This window comes from Pteropus medius, unplaced genomic scaffold (assembly GCF_902729225.1).
Source record: "Pteropus medius unplaced genomic scaffold, Ma_sr-lr_union100, whole genome shotgun sequence".
In the NCBI taxonomy this organism is placed as follows: Eukaryota; Metazoa; Chordata; class Mammalia; order Chiroptera; family Pteropodidae; genus Pteropus; species Pteropus medius.
The window spans coordinates 5,760,923-5,778,916 of record NW_024351730.1 but is presented as its reverse complement, the minus strand read 5'-3'; the positions used below and the strand labels follow the sequence as shown (position 1 = coordinate 5,778,916).

Sequence of the window (17,994 nt, the reverse complement as noted above, 5' to 3'; positions counted from 1 at the left end):
TATGGTAAATTTGTGCGTGTCTTGCTTAACATAATGATGCTTGCGGTGGGGGCAGTGCACTTGGATCCAATTAGAATTCTATTGAAAACAACAATCAAAGGCTTATGTTAACTTTAAAGAAGAAAGTTAGAGGTATAATTTTAACACCTTCATATTTCTGCACTTCCTTGCTCCCCTCTCCCCCCCTCCATACACAACACATTTTCTTTTTCTAGTATCTCTCCTCTCCCTCTCCTCAGCCATCTTTTCCCCTTCCCGAAAGCAGTTGACCTCTGGAATTCAGTCAGCTCTATTATGAAATAAAAGTGTCTATTATCACGAGAAGTGAGAGTGATTTTGACCAGATGTAGTGTTTTGCCTCCACCTCTCCCCTCCTCTCCAGAAAAGGATGGAGCAGCAAAGCGGGTAGAGGGCCTGTGTGTGCCAGGTGGGGGGCGGGTATAGTAAAGGAATTTAGTATCTTCACAGCAACAGCTTGAGAATGCGTTGACTGCAGAGTGAAACTCACGTCCACTTCCTAACAGTTTGAGAGAGTCCGCTCAGTAAGTGGAAATCCCTTTCATCAGAAAGAATCATTTCTTTCGCCGCCGTCCTCCCACCCCCACCAGCACTTCTGAAGGGAAGAGTCTCAATGGTTGTTGTCCAGACTTGATGAACCCTTCTCCTCTCTATCCGTTCTCCCACCCCTCCGTACAGCAATCACTGTCATCTCGCCCTTTCTCCACCTCCAGCCTTGAAATGGGTACAAACAAGTCCTCCAACAACCTAAGGAGGGAGGAGCTTCATTGGTTGGATCCAAATCCCAGCGGGAGGGAGGGGGACCAGGAGGGGGAAGTGGAGGTTAAGCAATGCTATGGAAGGGACGTACTTGGGGTGGGGACGCCGCGGACTCTAGGTGGGCGGGGAGACCCCGGTGCTGAGCCCCAGAGTTAAAGGTCGGAAAGAACTTGCTCAGCCTCACTTGAAAGCGCACCACGGTTATCCCTGGAAGCTTCAGGGTGCGGGCGCGAAAGGGTGTTGAGCGGTATATATAGCTCTCCAACACAGAGAGAGCTCAGCGAGGAAAGGAGGGGGCGAGGAAAGGCAGGTTCCGCCTCCCCCTGGCCCGCGTGCACACACGCGCCCACCGCAGCTCGGGCTGGCTGAGCGCGGGCGAGTGTGAGCGCAAGTGTGCGCACGCCACGGAGAGCCTCTGCCCTCGCCTAGCACCCTGCTCAGGGCATCTGGAGAGCCTGGAAACGTGAACAGGCTTAAAGTATGGCATGTTGCAAAGATGGTTTCTGTCAAGAAGGTACCCGCGATCGCGACGTCCTTCGGGGTCAGTTTCGCCCTCCTGCATGTCCTGTGCCTGGCGGTTTGGTGAGTTCCCTGGGATAATGAGGGGCAAGGGGAAGGCGGAGAAGTGACCAGTTCCCGGCCCCTCTGGCCGCCCACTCCTCCCAGCGCAAATCAGAGCCTCCTGTCTTCGTTGTAAGGTCAGGGGCCAGAGCCAGGCTTCTGTGACCAGGTAGACGCAGAGTAGAAGGGCCACCGGGTGCAGGAAGAGTGCTACTGTTGGGGGTGCGTGTGCAGGGGTGCGTCTTTCCTGACTGTTTCTCTCCCTCATCTCTCAGCTCTGGCTTTTTTTTTTTTTTTTTTTTAGCTTGGGTAAGGGACTCTTTCCTAGAAGATAAACCTGTTTCCTTCCACCTGTTCTGATTCTTAAAATAATCTCCTCCACCCCATTTTTTTTTTTTTTGGTCTTTTGCTTATTTTTTTTATTTTTATTTTTTTCGTGTTTGCAGTTTAAACGAATCCCCAGGACAGAACCAAAAGGAGGAGAAATTATGCCCAGAAAATTTTACCCGCATCCTGGACAGTTTACTCGATGGTTATGACAACAGACTGCGTCCTGGATTTGGGGGTATGAACGATTTCAAACGCTCAAGTGTGTCCTGTCTGTCCCTCTCTCGGTCTGCCTGTCTGTCTGTCTGTCTGCCTGTCTGTGGGAAAATCATTAGGTATGCTTCGCGTGTAAAAATAAAAAAAACAATCTCTTTCTCTTTCTCCCTTCCTCCCCTCTCTTGATAAGACCTCTGACAGGAAGACCGCCCCCAGCCATACTTTCCCATTTCCTTGCCCCCTCAGAAGCTCCGCTTCTCCCCCACACTAATTACCTCCCGGGACCTGACTGTTGGGTGGGGGAGGTTGGAGGAGAAGAGTCAAAACTGGTAACTGGGGGCTCAGCTGCCCAGAATTCTGTGCCCAGAGAATGGGGTTCCCCTGAACCTGGCCATTTCACTCAGAGCAGGTTGCACTTGAGACGGCTGATCCAAAGTCCCCTGTCCTCCCACGTGGTGTCCGTCCTTCTGCCAAAACCTCGGCCTTGTTCTACCTAGGACAAAAATCTAGGGCACGAAGCTGTCTGCTCTGATAGAGAACCCAGTCCTTTCCTCTTCTACAGTAGGATGAATTTTTAATTTATTTTGGGAGGTGGCATTTGTTTCCTTCCTAAGACTTTGGAGTCAGTGGTGTTTCAGCTTTATTTTTTACTTTAATAAATATTTATAAAAGTTCTAACAGAGGTACATCCACCACAATACTGTTGCTCTTTTTCATATTCATATTTCCTTTGCTTACATAATGAGAATCTATGTGGCAAGTGTTGTGCTAGGCACTAGGTTCACAGAAATATCAAGATAATTGAACCTTCCAGTGAAGTCACTGGTCCAGTCCAGTTCAGAAAAGACAAGTGACTTCACTGGAAGTGTGGCCCCAGGTGCTGACCCATGAGCCCCTGTTTTTTCCACTGCACTGAGCTTGATAAGCCTCAGGAAAAAAATTGAAGACATAGGCTCTGTCTTAAAGGACCTTATATTCTAGTAGTAGTAATAGTAACAATAACGACAAGTGATATTGTATTTATTTATTTAAATTTTCATATATACCAAGCATTTTATAGGTGTTACTGTTTAACTCTCACACCCCTGAGAGAAAGCTATTTCTATCCTCGTTTTACAGATGAAGAAAGTGAGGCTTAAGAAGTAAAGAAACCGGTCCAAGTTCACAGTTAATAAGTGGCATGGGCAGGATGTGAACCCAGGTCAGGTCGTGTATTTAAAAGACAAACCCATATAGATTGGGAAAATATCAGATAGTATGTGATGAGCATCACTTAATATTAGAAGCACCAAGGAATTTTAGCTTCCTATTGAGAACGTGTAGGAGACAAGATGATGTGAGAATGGAAAAAGTAAAAGGGAGTAGGACATTTCTGCAAAAGAGGACAGAATTAGACATGATTTAGAAGTTTGGTCCCAGTTAGAAAGAACTGTTGGAGATAAAATAGAAATGGATAGAGTAGAGCTAGATGTTTCTTTAGAGTCTATCTAGCCTTATTCTTCTCATTTAACAAACGAAGACACTGAGGACTAGAAAGGGAAAGTAATTTATACAGGGACACATAACATATTAATGATAAGCTGAGATCAGGTTAAGTCTTCTGATCCAAACTACTCTTTTCTGGATTTTATTGAGAAGGTTATGGGGAGCCACTGAGGGTATTAACTCAGCCTTTGTGTGTTGACAGTCATAAAGATGAGTGAGAAGGATGAAAGATGCTCCTGATTCTTTTCACTTTGCCTTTCCAGGATGCTCAGCACTGCCTTTGACTTTATGTAAATCTGAAAAGAGGCCTTCTTACAGAAGTGAATCATTTGTCAATGCACGATTGTTCATAAGTGACTGGGAAATTATCACTTTAGATCACAAATAATTTTGTTGAAAATGTTCCAGATAAAGTGATACCATTTAAATCTATTTTATATCAATAAAAATATTTATCTGCTCATACAGGTTTACTTGACGTTTCAGGTAAAGAAAAAAATAACTAGTATCAAATCACATGTTTAAATATTCATTAAAGAATTGATGTACTTGAACATAAAGTGGAAATTTATAATTGAAACTATATGATTTTATTATTAAATGTTGAAAACCAAAATAATATCTTCCTGGCTGGTTATGATGCAAGTTATAATTCAAAAAGAAGAAGAGATCCATTGTAGATGGATTCTTTTTAGTAAATACCCTTTCCCATAATGTTATATAGACAATACGATAAGTGAAATCGATCTATGTAAGCCCTTACTGATTTTGGTTAGCTGTAGTACTGCTGAAATATCTCAAAGGCATTATTCAAGCTCACTTGTCACGGCCAAGTGATTTTCATTACACACCTGGAAATACTTTTATAGTTTTATGGGAAGAGGTTGAATTCACCTTACTTCAATTGTTAGCAGTTGATTAATCATTAAAAATTTACTATAGAACAGTTTTTTTTTTTTTTTTTGCTGTGCTCATAAATATTTGTGGTAGATGTGATTCATTCTTTAGAAATGGGTCATTCTCTGTAAATATGTAGTATTCCAAATGTGACAGAGGAATAGTAATTCTCACCTGCAGAAAATGTGTAATCTGTTTACAAGATGTTGTGTATGAAATATAATTCTCTTAAAATAAGATAATTCATTCTTAGCATAGACTCTTGAATGCCACAAGTTTGATCCCTTCTTTGACATTTTATACTTTGTGGAAAGTTTGGCATTTTAAAAATAAAATGAAAACAATTCAAATTTTGACCAGTATGCTATAAATATGGATTTACTTCCTGGTTCCCTTTATCCTACCTCCATTCTTTGTGGAACATTTACTTTATATCTGTTTATACAACTTAGCTGTGTTCCATTTAAAATAAAGCTAAAAGCAAAGATTTGAATTGAAATTGGATGGTTTGTGATTGCTCAGTAGGCCAGGCAGGGGTTGAAATAGATTTGGAAACTAAATTACATATTTTTAACTCAGCAGCACAGCTTGCTATGGGGGAAATAAAAGGAACTAAAATAGTTCTCTTCTTTTCATCTCTCCAGGATCTCCTCTCCCTTGTTTCCCACATTCTCCAATTGGAGAAGAAAAGGGGGAAAGGTGAGACGAGAAGGAAGGAGACATGGTGAGAAAAGCTAGATTGGGATTTCTGAAGGGGTAAAGTTCTTTCAGCCTCTGACAAATCAGTTGGCCAGTATCCTGAAGTAGCTTGCACCTGCTTAGAAGTGGCACACAAGTAAACCCTTCCATAAAAGAGCTAGAAAATCATCCCCCTGTGCTCTTGTCTACATTTAACACTGTTATATGCCTTCTTACATATGCATAGCTAGGGTACTGATCACCAGGAGATAGTTTAGGAAGCTGGCCCTTACCCATTTTATACTTACTGAAGGGTTACACAAGCTTTTGTTCTTCTCAGCCTTTTGAGACACATGGTTTGGAATAATAAATGCGTCAAATATAGACGATTGCCTTAGATTGTCTTTCTCAACCTCTGTAAGATGGGAGTGGAGCATTAGCGTGAATTTTGCAAGGTGCTCACTCCTGCAGTATGATTTCATACAGGAAGTCCTTTTTCGCATACAATATCTAATAAGTTTTGAAAACAGTTTTGAAAACATTTTCACATATAATATGTAATAAAATTATTACACAACACAAAGAGATAGTAGGGCAGGCATTATTTCTCTGTTAAAAAGGAGGCAGAGAAAAGTTCCAATGAATTGCCCAAGAACCTCAGAAGTGGTAACTGACAAGGCTACAACTCACACAGTAATCTTTATATCCTTAGTCAGGCAGCTGGTCTATTGCCATATCCACTTCTGAGCCTTTCTTGCACCTTTCTGTTTACCAAGAGTCAAATTTTCATTAACATTTCTTCTCATTACTAAGTAAGTAGGTCATTAAAATAAGCAAAACAACATTTCTCCCAAAGGAGTGCAATGAGCACTTTTATTTTAAAGCTTTAATAACATTTTAAAATGGAAAAGCAAACATGGAGAAGTGTATACACTTAGGTAAGTTTGGAATAACTTTTTCCCCACAAATGAAAATACCCTTGCAATGTTTTCAAATAATCTAATCACAACCACCTAAAATTAAATTGTGTCGTATTTTAGCTTTATTAATTGAATATCAACAGAGGATATATTTTTTACAAATACATAGATGAAAAGAACTCTTTAAATCCACAGAGCAACAGCAAAATAAAGCTTCATTCTCTTCTGATTTGTCACATTCATTAACTCACTTGTTGAAGCAATAGCTATTTAGCAACTACTATCTATCAAGAAGAATGTTAGGTTGTGAAGATATAATATTGAATCAGACTCGGGCCCTCATAAACTTTACAGCTAAGTAATATAGAAAGATAAAAATAAAAATAACAAATAAAATAAATAAAGATAATGCTATGGGACAAATCAACAGCACACTAATATAGAGCATAAATAGAGTGAGAGATCTATTTCAGTTGCAGTGGTCAAGGAAGTCTTTTAAGCTGAGACCTAATGGGGCCAGACATGGAAAAGGTAAGCAGAAGTTGTTCTCATGGAGGTAAAAACAGCAAGTGCAAAGATCCTAAGATAGCTAATAGACTAGTGAGATTTAGATAGTGAAAGGAGTTCGGTGTGCCTTAGCTGGAAAGCAAGAGGAAGAATCTCATAGGACTAACTTGGGGTGGTGAGCCAAGGCCAGATCTGGCAAGACCGGATTAGGAGACTAGATTATTCTTTTAATGAACTTGGAAGCCATTGGAGTTTTTCAGGTGGAGGGAATGACATTGTATGACTTAGATTAATGTGACCCCTCTGGCTGCAGAATAAAGAAAGGCTTAGATAAAGAAGTGGGACGATCAATATTAGGAGCAAGGAGACAAATGAAGGAGTTCTTTTTTGGTTCTCTCCATTAAGTGAATGGTGGTTTGGAATAAGGTGGTAGATGTAGTAAAGAAGAATATAAGTGGATAAAAGTGAGATATATTTTGGAGATATAATTCAACAAAGAATTGGTGATAGATTGAATGTGGGTGGTAAAGGAATGAAATGAAATAAAAAATGACGCTTGAATTTTCATTCTGAGAAAATGGGCAGAGTATGATGTTATATAAACTGGAGCTAAGGGTGGAGGAAAAATCATGAGTTTATGTCTGGTCATATTAAGTTTAGCATACATGTGTGACTTCCTAGTGGTTGTACCTATCTGGATATCAGAGAATTATGTCTGGAAATATACAAGAGAGTCATCAGCATATATTGCTGTGAGACTAGATATCTAGATAAGAGTATAAAAAACAGCAGAGAAAAGAACTGAAGACCAAGACTTGAGGAATGTTAACAATTGAGGAAGAGCAGAAAAGGTATGCAAAATAATCAAAGGAAAATAGAAAAGAGTAGAAGGCGATATAGTGGGCAGTAGAAGAATATGAAATTATAGAATTCGAGAAAATAGCATGTCTTAATAAGGATGGATGAGGCACCTCTCAAATTGTTCTATGATGTTAAGTAAGATTAAGACTGGCCACATGGAGATATTTCATTTCATTAAAGATTTATTCATCAAAGATTTATTAATCCTATAATATGAGCCAGGCACCATTCTAGCATAGCACTGGGGATACCTTAGTGAGTAAAGGTATCCCCTTTATCAACTGGCATTCTACAAAATAAGCAACACAAATAAGTTAAATATAGACTATGTCAGATGTTGACAACTGCTACAGAGTAATGTACAGTGGGGGAGGAGCTTGCAGTTTTAACTGGCATAGTTAGGGAGGACTTCAATGAGAAGGCGATATCTGAATAGTGATCCTGAGTAGGTAAGAACTTAAGCCACGTTTGGATGGAATTTTCTAGTTGGAAAGAACTCTAGGTGCAAACATGCTAAGCATAGAATTCGGTGTCATTGCAATGAAATTTAGCAGGGCTCAGGAGTACGAAGGGGTCAGTACGATACAAGAATGAGGTTGTATAAAACTTTGCAGGCTGGTAAGAACTTTGCTTTGGCTCTGAGTAGCATCAGTGATTGGAGGGATTCTGATTCTGGCAAGAGAAACACCTGAACTGGCCAATCTTTAAAGGCTCCCCTTGGTAGCTGTAATGAGAACAGGCTGTCAAGGTCAAGGGCAAAGGGATGAGAAGTTTTCACAATAAACTAGGAAAGAGTTGATGGCCATTTTGACAAGTTGATGGCAGAGAAGTTTGTGAGGTTATAAGAAATGGTTGGCTTCTGGTTATATTTTAAAGTTCTAGTCCACTGATGTTATAGAATGTGGGATGTGAGAAAAAGGGAAGTGTCAAGTCTGACTCCAGTTTTTGACTTAAATACCAAGAAAAACAGAGTTGCCAAGACTGTGGCAGAAGCAGATTAGGGATGTGAATGAACAGTTTACATGTAGATATGTTAAATTTGAGATCTCTATTAGATACCAAGTGGAGATGAGCCTGAATGCAGTGATGATGGGTATGTCAACATATATGGAATTTAAAGACTAAAGGGATCGCTAAGAAATTAAGATTATAGAAAAGAGGTACAAATATTGAGCTCCCAAATCTCCAATGTTACGAGGTTGAGAAAGAAGAGGAAAGCTAAGAAGGAATGGACTTTGAGGTAGGAGGAAAACCTCAAAGACAGTGTGCATTCTGGATGTTAATTTAAAATTTTCTTTTCTTTTTTTTTCAAAGAGGAGACAGAATTGGTCAATCACATCTAGTTCTCCTGACAGGTTAATAAAGATAAGAATATAAAATCGACCACTAGATTTAGTAATATCTATATGTTAGTGATTTTGACAAAAGCAGCTTTGGTGGTGTGTTGGGTGTGATGGGTGGTGTCATGGGTGGGTTCAAGAGAGAGTGGGGGCAGTTTTCTTTTGGTCATTTGTACAGGGGAAGAGAGAAATGGTTGGTAAGTGGATGTAGAAGTAGAATCAAAAGAGCTTTTTATAAATAAGAGAAATAAGATTATTTTTTAAAGTTTTGGGGAACAGTGCTATAGGTAGGTAAAACTAATAATATTGACAAAAAGAATTTTAGTAGATCGCCAGCATGAAACTCAGATTACAATAGATGATGGAGTGTATAAAAAGGAAGAATTAGTGGCAGTACATGTAGTTTTTTGAGTTTTTTTTTTTTTGGTATGTTTGTTTTTTAGAAGTTTACATGTGAAAGTGAAGATAATTTAATTAAAGTTGAGGGAAGGGCTAACTGAAAGAAAGATGCCCTTGAGAAAACAAGAAACCATAGAACCAAGAACTCAAATTTACTTTCTTACACTCTCAGTTTAACCAAAAAAATGTACTAGTGCCATTTTATTTAGGGCAAGAATATGCAAAATGCATTTGGTGTTTTCTGAAATAGGCACTATAAAATCTAGATATAGACTGTTAGTAACTTGGTAGATATTTAGATAATACTTCACTGAGCTGTTAATTTTCTTTTAGATGAAAAGATATATCAGTTTGCATTTGTGTATTATTCTCTAGACCCTTTAAATGTATTTATTTGAAAAAAGACTCTAGTGCACAGAACTGGATTCTGAATTAATAATTATTTCATGACATACTCTCATTGTAGGTCCACAAATAACCTGCTTATAATCCACCCATCCATTTATTCGTTCACTTGCTATTATATAATAAACCTATCAGTTAAATTGCCAAATAGCACAACCTTGACAACGACTTTTATTCTATGTGGTTTCTTTCATCTTAGTTTCCTATCTTCACCATCTAAAGTAACCACCATTCTGCATTCTTTTAAAATTATTTTGTAGCTTTTCTTTGAATGTCATTTTAGCTCAACTTCAGTTTTTAATAAATAAATTTAAATGAAAAATTGTTTTGAACATGACATATAATCTCTTGATGCTTTTTTTCACTTAACTGTGTATTGCTAAGATTCATTCTTCTTGTGGCATATTGAGATAGATCATTCATTTTGACTGCTGTGTGATATTCCCATTGCATAGGAACCAGTTTATTCATATGGTCTGTTGGCAGTAAGCATTTTGCTTGTTTCCAAGATTGTACTGCTGTGAATAGCCTGGTCCAAATTCCCTGCTTTAAATGTGTAAGAATTTCATATATATATATATCCAGGAATGGATTTTTCTGAATCTTAGTGTATGTGGGAGTTCAACTTGATGAGATAATGCCAAACTGTTTTCTGTGATGGTTTTATAAACTCAAACTCCCATTTACAGTGAATATGAGATTCAGGATCCACAAATCCTTTAACTCTTGATATATAAATATCTCCATAGAATACTTGAAATGGTATTTTATTTTGAAATGATTGAATTTTTTGATTTCTATTATAGTTGAATATCTTTTCAAATCTTTACTGCTTATGAGAATTTTCCTTATATAAATTTCATATCATCTTTTGCTCATATTTTATTGTTTTTAAATGTTTTTCTTATTTATTTAATTTTTTAAATTATTTGAAAAGTTGACCTGGACTGATAGGAGAATCACAAATTACAGGAAGTACTGATCTTTAATGTCATCTACGTGTTTTAATATACAGGAAGGCTAGTATTTCTATATTATTTTTTTAAATGACAAACAAAATTAGAGATTTCTTTAACTATTACACCCAAGGTTCCTTGTTGCTGTTATTGTACCTTGTAAATACTTTGCCTCTTTTTTTTTGGCAGACACATCAATAGTGTTCTGTAACATGTAGCTGGATGTATGGATTTAGGTGGCTGAAAAGCCAGAAGTGTCTCTTCAAGTGCATATCTGGGGAGGCAATGTAGAAACAAAGATTGACTAGGTTCAACATCAGTGAAACACCTTAGATCTTTTTCCTGGTGTGACAGCAAATTGGACACTGTTATTAGAAAAGAAATTAAATAGTGATATCCTTCAACCAGGTCTATACAGCTAAAGTAGTTAAAAGTAGAAAATTATCTGATAACATTGTTAACTGCCTTTCTACTTTACAAGCAAGCTAGATTCATTAATAAGATGGGACTATTCCCCTGAATTTGATCTTGGTAGTTTTGGCTCTTTCAAAGACTGTCAAAGTTCACTTGTTTGCCTTATAAAATGCCCACCATATTTTGAGACAAAAAAAAAAAAATATTTCCCTATTACCAAAGAAGTAGAATTTTGAAAATAAAACATGTCTTTGATGTTATACAAATGCATATAAAATTATAAGAAGTCCTTCCAAACTCAAAATCATCTGGTTTCTATGTAATTATGATCTTAGTAAGATTGATTTGAACATCCTGAACAGTATTGTTAGAAGAAGCATCTCTGAGAATTATTCTTAATTGCATAGCGACCATTATTCATTGAAAACTGATTTATTGGAAACCTATTACATTTAAGGTCTGGGATTACTTCTGGGAGAGGATACAAATATAAATAAGACACAGTTTCTGCTTTAATCGGGAAATATTTTTAGCTTAACTGATGTAACAGATGAATCCCAGTAATGTTTTTTGGGAGGTTTTTAAATCACTGCTGGGATGATATTAAGAACACAATCAAACACATAGTTATTCATCACCTAGTATGAGCAAAGCGCTTTGCCAGTTGAGGATTTCAAAGAGGATTAAGATTCTGTCTTTGCTGTTAAGGGGAGAAAGACTCAAGGAAGCTGTAATAATAAAAGCAAAACATAGAAAGAGTTTCAGCAACATAGTGCAGAAAATACTCATGAACAAAACAGGAAATGTAGGTATGGCAATTTATGTACTTGATGTAAAATTATATAGTAAAATTATATACTATATATTATATACTAATTATATACCATAATATTATATATTATATAATAACAATTAATTATTAATTTATTATTTAATGATATAATTAGTATAGTGAAGCTAGAATATACTTTGAAGATCAATACAAGGGGGTTATAATTCTGATTCTAGCATGCAGTATTTAATTTCTGTGAGCTCAGTTTCCATATCCATAAAATTTTTGTGATAATATCACCTTTAGAGGGTGTCATGAGGATTAAATGAAATAGCACATGGAAAGACCCTAGTATCCTACCTAGGCTTTCAATAAATAGAATTGTTATATCACTGATTATTGCTCTTTGGAAAAAACACATTCCTTGTGAGCAGTTACATACATACATGCTCCTTGATCTCTTTACTCTCCTCCCCACTGCTGTATCTCTAGACCAGACCACCGTCATTTCTCAAGTGGACTGGTAGGGCAGCTTCTTATAAGAGCCCTTCTCTTACTCTTGCTTCCCTAAAAGTTGCTCTTCATATAACTGCCAGAGTGATTCTGTAAAAAGTACAATTCAGATCCTATAATTTCCTTACTTCAAACCCTTGATGATTAAAGGATACAAATGAAGCTTCTTACTGCGACCTATGTGCATAGGCAGAGTTGTGGTGAGTATGACAGGAGAAAATTTAGGGAAAGAACATAGGGAAAATGATTAATCTCTGTATTCATTTGCTCAGGATGCCATAACAACGTACTCCAGACTGAGTACTTAAACAACAGCAAGTTTGTTTTTTCACAATTCTGGATGTTAGAAGTCTAAGATCCAGATGTCAGCAGGGTTGGTTTCTTCTAAGTTTATCTCTTTTGCTTGTAGATGGCCATTTTCTTTCTGTGTTTTCATGTGGTCTTTCTTCTGTGAGTTCCTGTGTCCTAATCTCCTCTTACAAGGACACAAGGCACATCGAACTAAGGCCCACCCTAGTGAGCTCATTTTAATTTAATTCTCTACTTATAAATCCTAACTCCAAATATGATCACACTTTGAGGAACTGGGTGTTGGGAGATCAACATATGAATTTGGGAGGATCATAACTTAGCCCATAACAACCACTTCATGCACCACCCCATCTGTCACTGGGATTTCTACAAGTTCTTTTCCATGTAGTTTTAACAACTGTCACCCTAAGATATAAACATGTTTCCAAAAAGATGGCACTTTCAGAATATAGGCTCAGGGGTTAAGTCTCTGTCCACTGACCCTGGTTATTATTGTCTATATGGCCTTATTTCTTATCGTTCTCCTCCTTACTTGCTTTGCTCCAGCCCCACTGGTCTCTTTTCTAGAATATCACTATTCTCACCTCTCCGAAAGTGCATTCCTTGCAGCCATTATGGTCTTTCTCTTTACCTAGTAGCTTAGTACCCTCTTTTTAACAGCTCACTTCTTTACTAAAAGCCAATCAGATGATGGACTATAAAAAATCATAAAGGCTAAAAGCTTTTGTTCCCTGCACTGCCTGTCTTAACAGTACTTGGGGGTGATGAAGAAACAAGGTCCCTGGTAAGTAATTGAGTATTTTTTATTCTGTTTTGTTTTGTGCCTGTAAGTAAACACTGCTTTCTGGTTTTGTTGTTCTTTTGTCTACATTATTTTTTTTGTAGGGATGCATTATCTCATTGAAAATTTAAGATGCTAAGAAAATACAATATATCATATCTGTATTTACTCTTTAATTTTTAAAACCCATCTTGCCTGTAAAATTAGTAATTATTTTTTCACACTTATTTACTTTATACTCATTAGGTCCTGTTACAGAAGTAAAAACTGACATATATGTCACCAGCTTTGGACCTGTTTCTGATGTTGAAATGGTAGGTACTTGGAAAATTTGATATACCTTTTGAGGTGTGAAGAAAACAAACAGAAAAAAAGGCAATTAATATGTATTTTGCTGTCAATCACACAAAGCTAGAAACAGCCTAATTAGACTCAAAAATTTTATAAAGAATGAGACATTGAATTTGCATTTCAGCTCTAATACCTGAGTATTTTTTGACTTGGATTATTCTCAACAAAGAAAAAATAACTTTCCTATTATTAGTCTCCTTAACATACGATGCAACCTTGTATGTAGTATTTTTTTTTCTTTAGAAAGTTATTGAAGAAGAGAAAATTAGAGAGTGAAATTAGTTTTAATATGAAACTTTATACTGTAGTCATAATTACATTTGAGTCAGTGTCCATGCTGACTCAGTTGCTCATTCTTCATCTCCCTCTGCTCCTTTTCTCCCTTGCTCTCTTTCATGTTTAAAGAACTTAAAATTCCAAGCACTGGTCAAGATGAATTCATTCATTCAGTTGTGCTCTCTAATATTAAATACGTTTATTTCAAGGTCAAATAACCCACTTCACTTTTTTTCCCTCGACTCTGGGCTCCTAGGTTAATTTTAATAGATTTTAAGAACATAAAATTTCTTTTTCACATATTTTACTTTGTCTTAAAGAGGTGCTTACAATTTTATGATTCGTTATGCAATGATATTTGTTACATATTAAGTAGTTTTGTTACCTGATCTAAAGTAAAGTACAACTGTAATTATCTGGTGTTAGAAGTTTTATTAAATTATATTAATTATTTCTATGTATGGCCATTTATCTAATAAATATAGAAAATTAAGTTATCAAGATGGACATAACATGTTTTAATTGCTGAGAATCTTTTTGTTTCATTGATTTAAGAAAATTTTTGCTTTGATTAATTTAGTTTGTATTTGGGCTCATTTTCTTTTATGAGTGGGAAAGAGGCTCGAATTTAATGCATTTTTTCCATATTTATGTGTATTCATCTGTGATTTGAATATGTCAAAACTAATTTCCCTAGGAATACACAATGGATGTGTTCTTCAGACAGACATGGATTGACAAAAGACTGAAATATGATGGTCCCATTGAAATTTTGAGATTGAACAATATGATGGTAACAAAAGTATGGACCCCCGATACTTTCTTCAGGAATGGAAAGAAATCTGTCTCACATAATATGACAGCTCCAAATAAGCTTTTTAGAATTATGAGAAATGGCACTATTTTATACACAATGAGGTAGTCATTTTTTTCTTTTTCCTTCTTCCCTTTTTTCCTTCCTTCTTTCTTCCTTCTTTTGTTTTAGAGATCTATAAATTTATTTTTAGAGAAAGAGTTTATACTAATTGTATTTTTCCATCATAGACTCACCATAAGTGCAGAGTGTCCTATGAGATTGGTGGATTTTCCCATGGATGGTCATGCATGCCCTTTGAAATTTGGGAGTTGTAAGTTACAATAAAAATGTCAGAATTTATGATTATCTGATGTAAGCTAATATTTATATATGTGCATAGTTTTTTTATAATCCAACATTTAAATAATTGTCCCTGGCAATAACTGTCCAAGATTTGACTTTTAGGAGAAAGTTTATTATCTAATATATTTAAATAAAGAAGTAAAAACAACCCTCTATTCTCCCAAAACCAAAACCCTATTTCTGCAGATAATTTAAGTAAACTGACTCATAATAAATAGGTTGGTGGGCAGTGGCGAAATTTAGGGACCTTTGAACTCCATGTATTGGTAGTGCAACATAGCAAGTGTAAATTATTTTGTTTTTTGTTTCGTTTTGTTTGTATTTTACAGTTTCTGTTAGAAGCAGAGTCCTTTATGGTACACTTGAAAGAAGGTCAAAGAAGGTCCAGAGTTTCTTGACATGACATAGGTAGAATAATATAAGCAGCAATGTTAGTTTTAAAGTGGCTGAAGCACGACAAGAGCATAGTAGGAGGTGTGGTCTGATTGTAGACAGAGCCAGATAATATATTACCTTGCAGATCACATTAATGACTTTGGATTCTATTCTAAATGGTATAGGAAGCCTTTGGTAGTTTTTACTAAGGGATGTGGCATTCTTTGACTGACATTTTACAATTTCAGTTTAGCTGTTCTATGGAGAATGGGTTGTAAAGAGATTAGAGTAAAAGCAGAGAAGTATTGGCTTAGACTAGGATGTACTGGAGGAGAAGTTGTGAGATAGATGGATTTGGGATATTCTGTGGAGGTGAAAGTGTAATGGCCTGCTGAAATGTGAAAGGGTTAAAGAATAATTAAAACCTGAAACTGGACAAAGGAAGTCCATAACTTAGGCCTAGTTTCTGGAACCCCTAACCACACTCTGTTAATCATGAAACTTGTAACAATGAGCTCATACGCTAACTGCCAATTTTAGCCTGTGTAACCTTGCTTGCTTGCGTGGCATGAAAAATAATCAATTGTATATAAGCTGAAAATTACTGTTTGGCCATCGCCCATGGGAACACTGGCTATTGTCCATGGGAACATAGGCAATCACCCATAGGAACATAACATTCTAACACAAGCTTTCTGCTTCTGTACTCCCCGCTTGCACACCTGGCCAGTGGGTTGACAGGTAGTGAATAGGAGAAAGATCGACCTTTGTGTTTAAGACAGAATGAGGAATGGGATTTGGGGCTTAAAAACTTTGTATCTTGGTATTTCGTGGCTGCTCCTTTGCAAGGACAGCCGCCGGCTAATAAACTGTCTCCTGGTTAAGAGCACTCAAGTTGGGTCTGGTTATTCTGGATACAACATTTGGAGGCCCCAGCGAGATCTTCTCGTTGTGGGAAAATTGATCAGTGCACCGGGGCGTTGGACCATTTGCGGTTGGGGTGGCCTCTAGGGCACTTGCCCTAGCCTGCCGCCTGTGGTTTCTCGCTTTGCGGAGCACGATCCTGGGAGTGCTGAGGCAGTTTCTGGTAGGGGGCCCAGGGACCGTGCGGACGTCGGACGCGACAAGTAAGGTCGGCGGTCGACTGAGACTGTGACGACAGTTTTCTCAGTCCTGTTCTGGTTTGTTAGTCTGTGTCTGTCTGGTTTTGTTTTGCTTCGTGTGCTTTATTGTGGAACTATGGGACAATCACAGGGCAAACTAACTCCGTTACAGTGCATGCTTAACAACTTTAAAGATTTTCGTCATAGGGCAAGGGCCTATGGTGCTTCAGTAACCCCTTTTGATTTGCAGCGCTTTTGTCGATTAGATTGGCCGACCTTCGGAGTAGGATGGCCCTCCGAGGGATCATTTAACATGCAGACTGCATTCCGGGTTCGAGGTGTGATTTATAGAAACCCTGGGCATCCTGACCAAATTCCTTATGTTGATGTTTGGATTAATGTTGTTTCTGATGCCCCTAAATACTTACAGAATTGCAGTCGTGCACCCGTTACTGTAATGGCAGCCATACCCCAGGGTTTTAAGAAGCCCCCACCGGTGTTGCAGGGACCTCCCTCGGAGGATGACTGGTATCCGCCACCCTATAATGGAAATGGGGGTAGACGTCCTCCTCCGGAGGGACCGGGACCTCCTGTAACCCGGTCTAGGGATCGTAGGCCACCTTCCCCTGATTCAACCTCCCTGAAAAGAGCCAGTATCTGTTCAAGCCCCATTGAAGGTGATTCCAGGAGGTGGCGGTGAGCCTACTGTCATCTACTCACCATTCAGTACTAGTGATTTATATAATTGGAAATTGCAAACGCCATCCTTTTCAGAGAAACCACAAGGACTAACCTCCCTTTTAGAGTCTATTTTCTTTACCCATCAGCCCACTTGGGATGATTGCCAACAGCTCTTACAGGTCTTATTCACTACTGAAGAAAAGGAAAGAATTTTGTGGGAGGCGGCTAGAGGAGTAACAGACCCAAATGGGCAGCGTACAGCAGACTTAACCAGGTTACAGGCTGTGTTTCCGACTCAACGTCCCCAGTGGGATCCAAATACAGATCAAGGTAAGGAGGCTCTCCTAAGGTATCGCCAGTTTCTGCTACAGGGACTCTGGGCTGCTGCACGTAGACCAATAAATCTGTCCAAGGTAAGTGAAGTAATTCAGACTAAGGACGAGTCATCTGCAGCATTCTTGGAAAGACTATTAGAGTCTTACCGCCTATATACACCTATTGACCCGGAGGACCCCAACAATAGAAGAGCCATTAATTTGGCCTTTGTTAGCTAGTCGGCCCCTGACATTAGAAAGAAGTTACAGAGATTGGAAGGTTTTGAGGGAGAAAATTTATCCAAATTATTAGAAATAGCTCAGAAGGTCTTTAACAATAGGGACGGTGTGCAAAAAGTCATGTTTCTGGGACAACAAGGAAACTGACCTCCTTGGAAAAAAAAAAACCCTAACCATAGAGGGGACCTAGCAACGAAGAAGGCCAAAATAGAAAACCTAGGCTAGGAAGAGACCAATGTGCTATTTGCAAAAAGAAAGGACATTGGAAGAATGAGTGCCCTGAAAAGGAGCAACCAGGAGGTGAGAAGAAAAAAAGGCCCCTCATTCTTTTGGAAGATGAATAGGGGCGTCAGGGCTCTTATCTAATGAGCCTC

At 37.9% G+C, this 17,994-nt stretch overlaps 1 protein-coding gene across 3 annotated transcripts in view; it reads left to right on the top strand.

Annotated features, from left to right (window-relative positions):
- Positions 1–263: 263 nt before the first annotated feature.
- GABRA4 (gamma-aminobutyric acid type A receptor subunit alpha4) overlaps positions 264–17,994 on the top strand; it is an 80,443-nt gene continuing 62,712 nt past the window's right edge. For 2 of the 3 annotated variants that reach the window (XR_005649120.1, XM_039845129.1), the window contains exons 1-5: positions 264–1,359; positions 1,785–1,903; positions 13,368–13,435; positions 14,446–14,666; positions 14,793–14,875. Coding sequence is in view for 2 of the 3 variants with exons in the window: in XM_039845129.1 (XP_039701063.1) it covers positions 1,274–1,359; positions 1,785–1,903; positions 13,368–13,435; positions 14,446–14,666; positions 14,793–14,875 (577 nt within the window). In the remaining variant the exon portion in view is untranslated. The remainder of the gene's footprint in view (positions 1,360–1,784; positions 1,904–13,367; positions 13,436–14,445; positions 14,667–14,792; positions 14,876–17,994) is intronic. The other variant, XM_039845130.1, reaches the window with a different exon arrangement.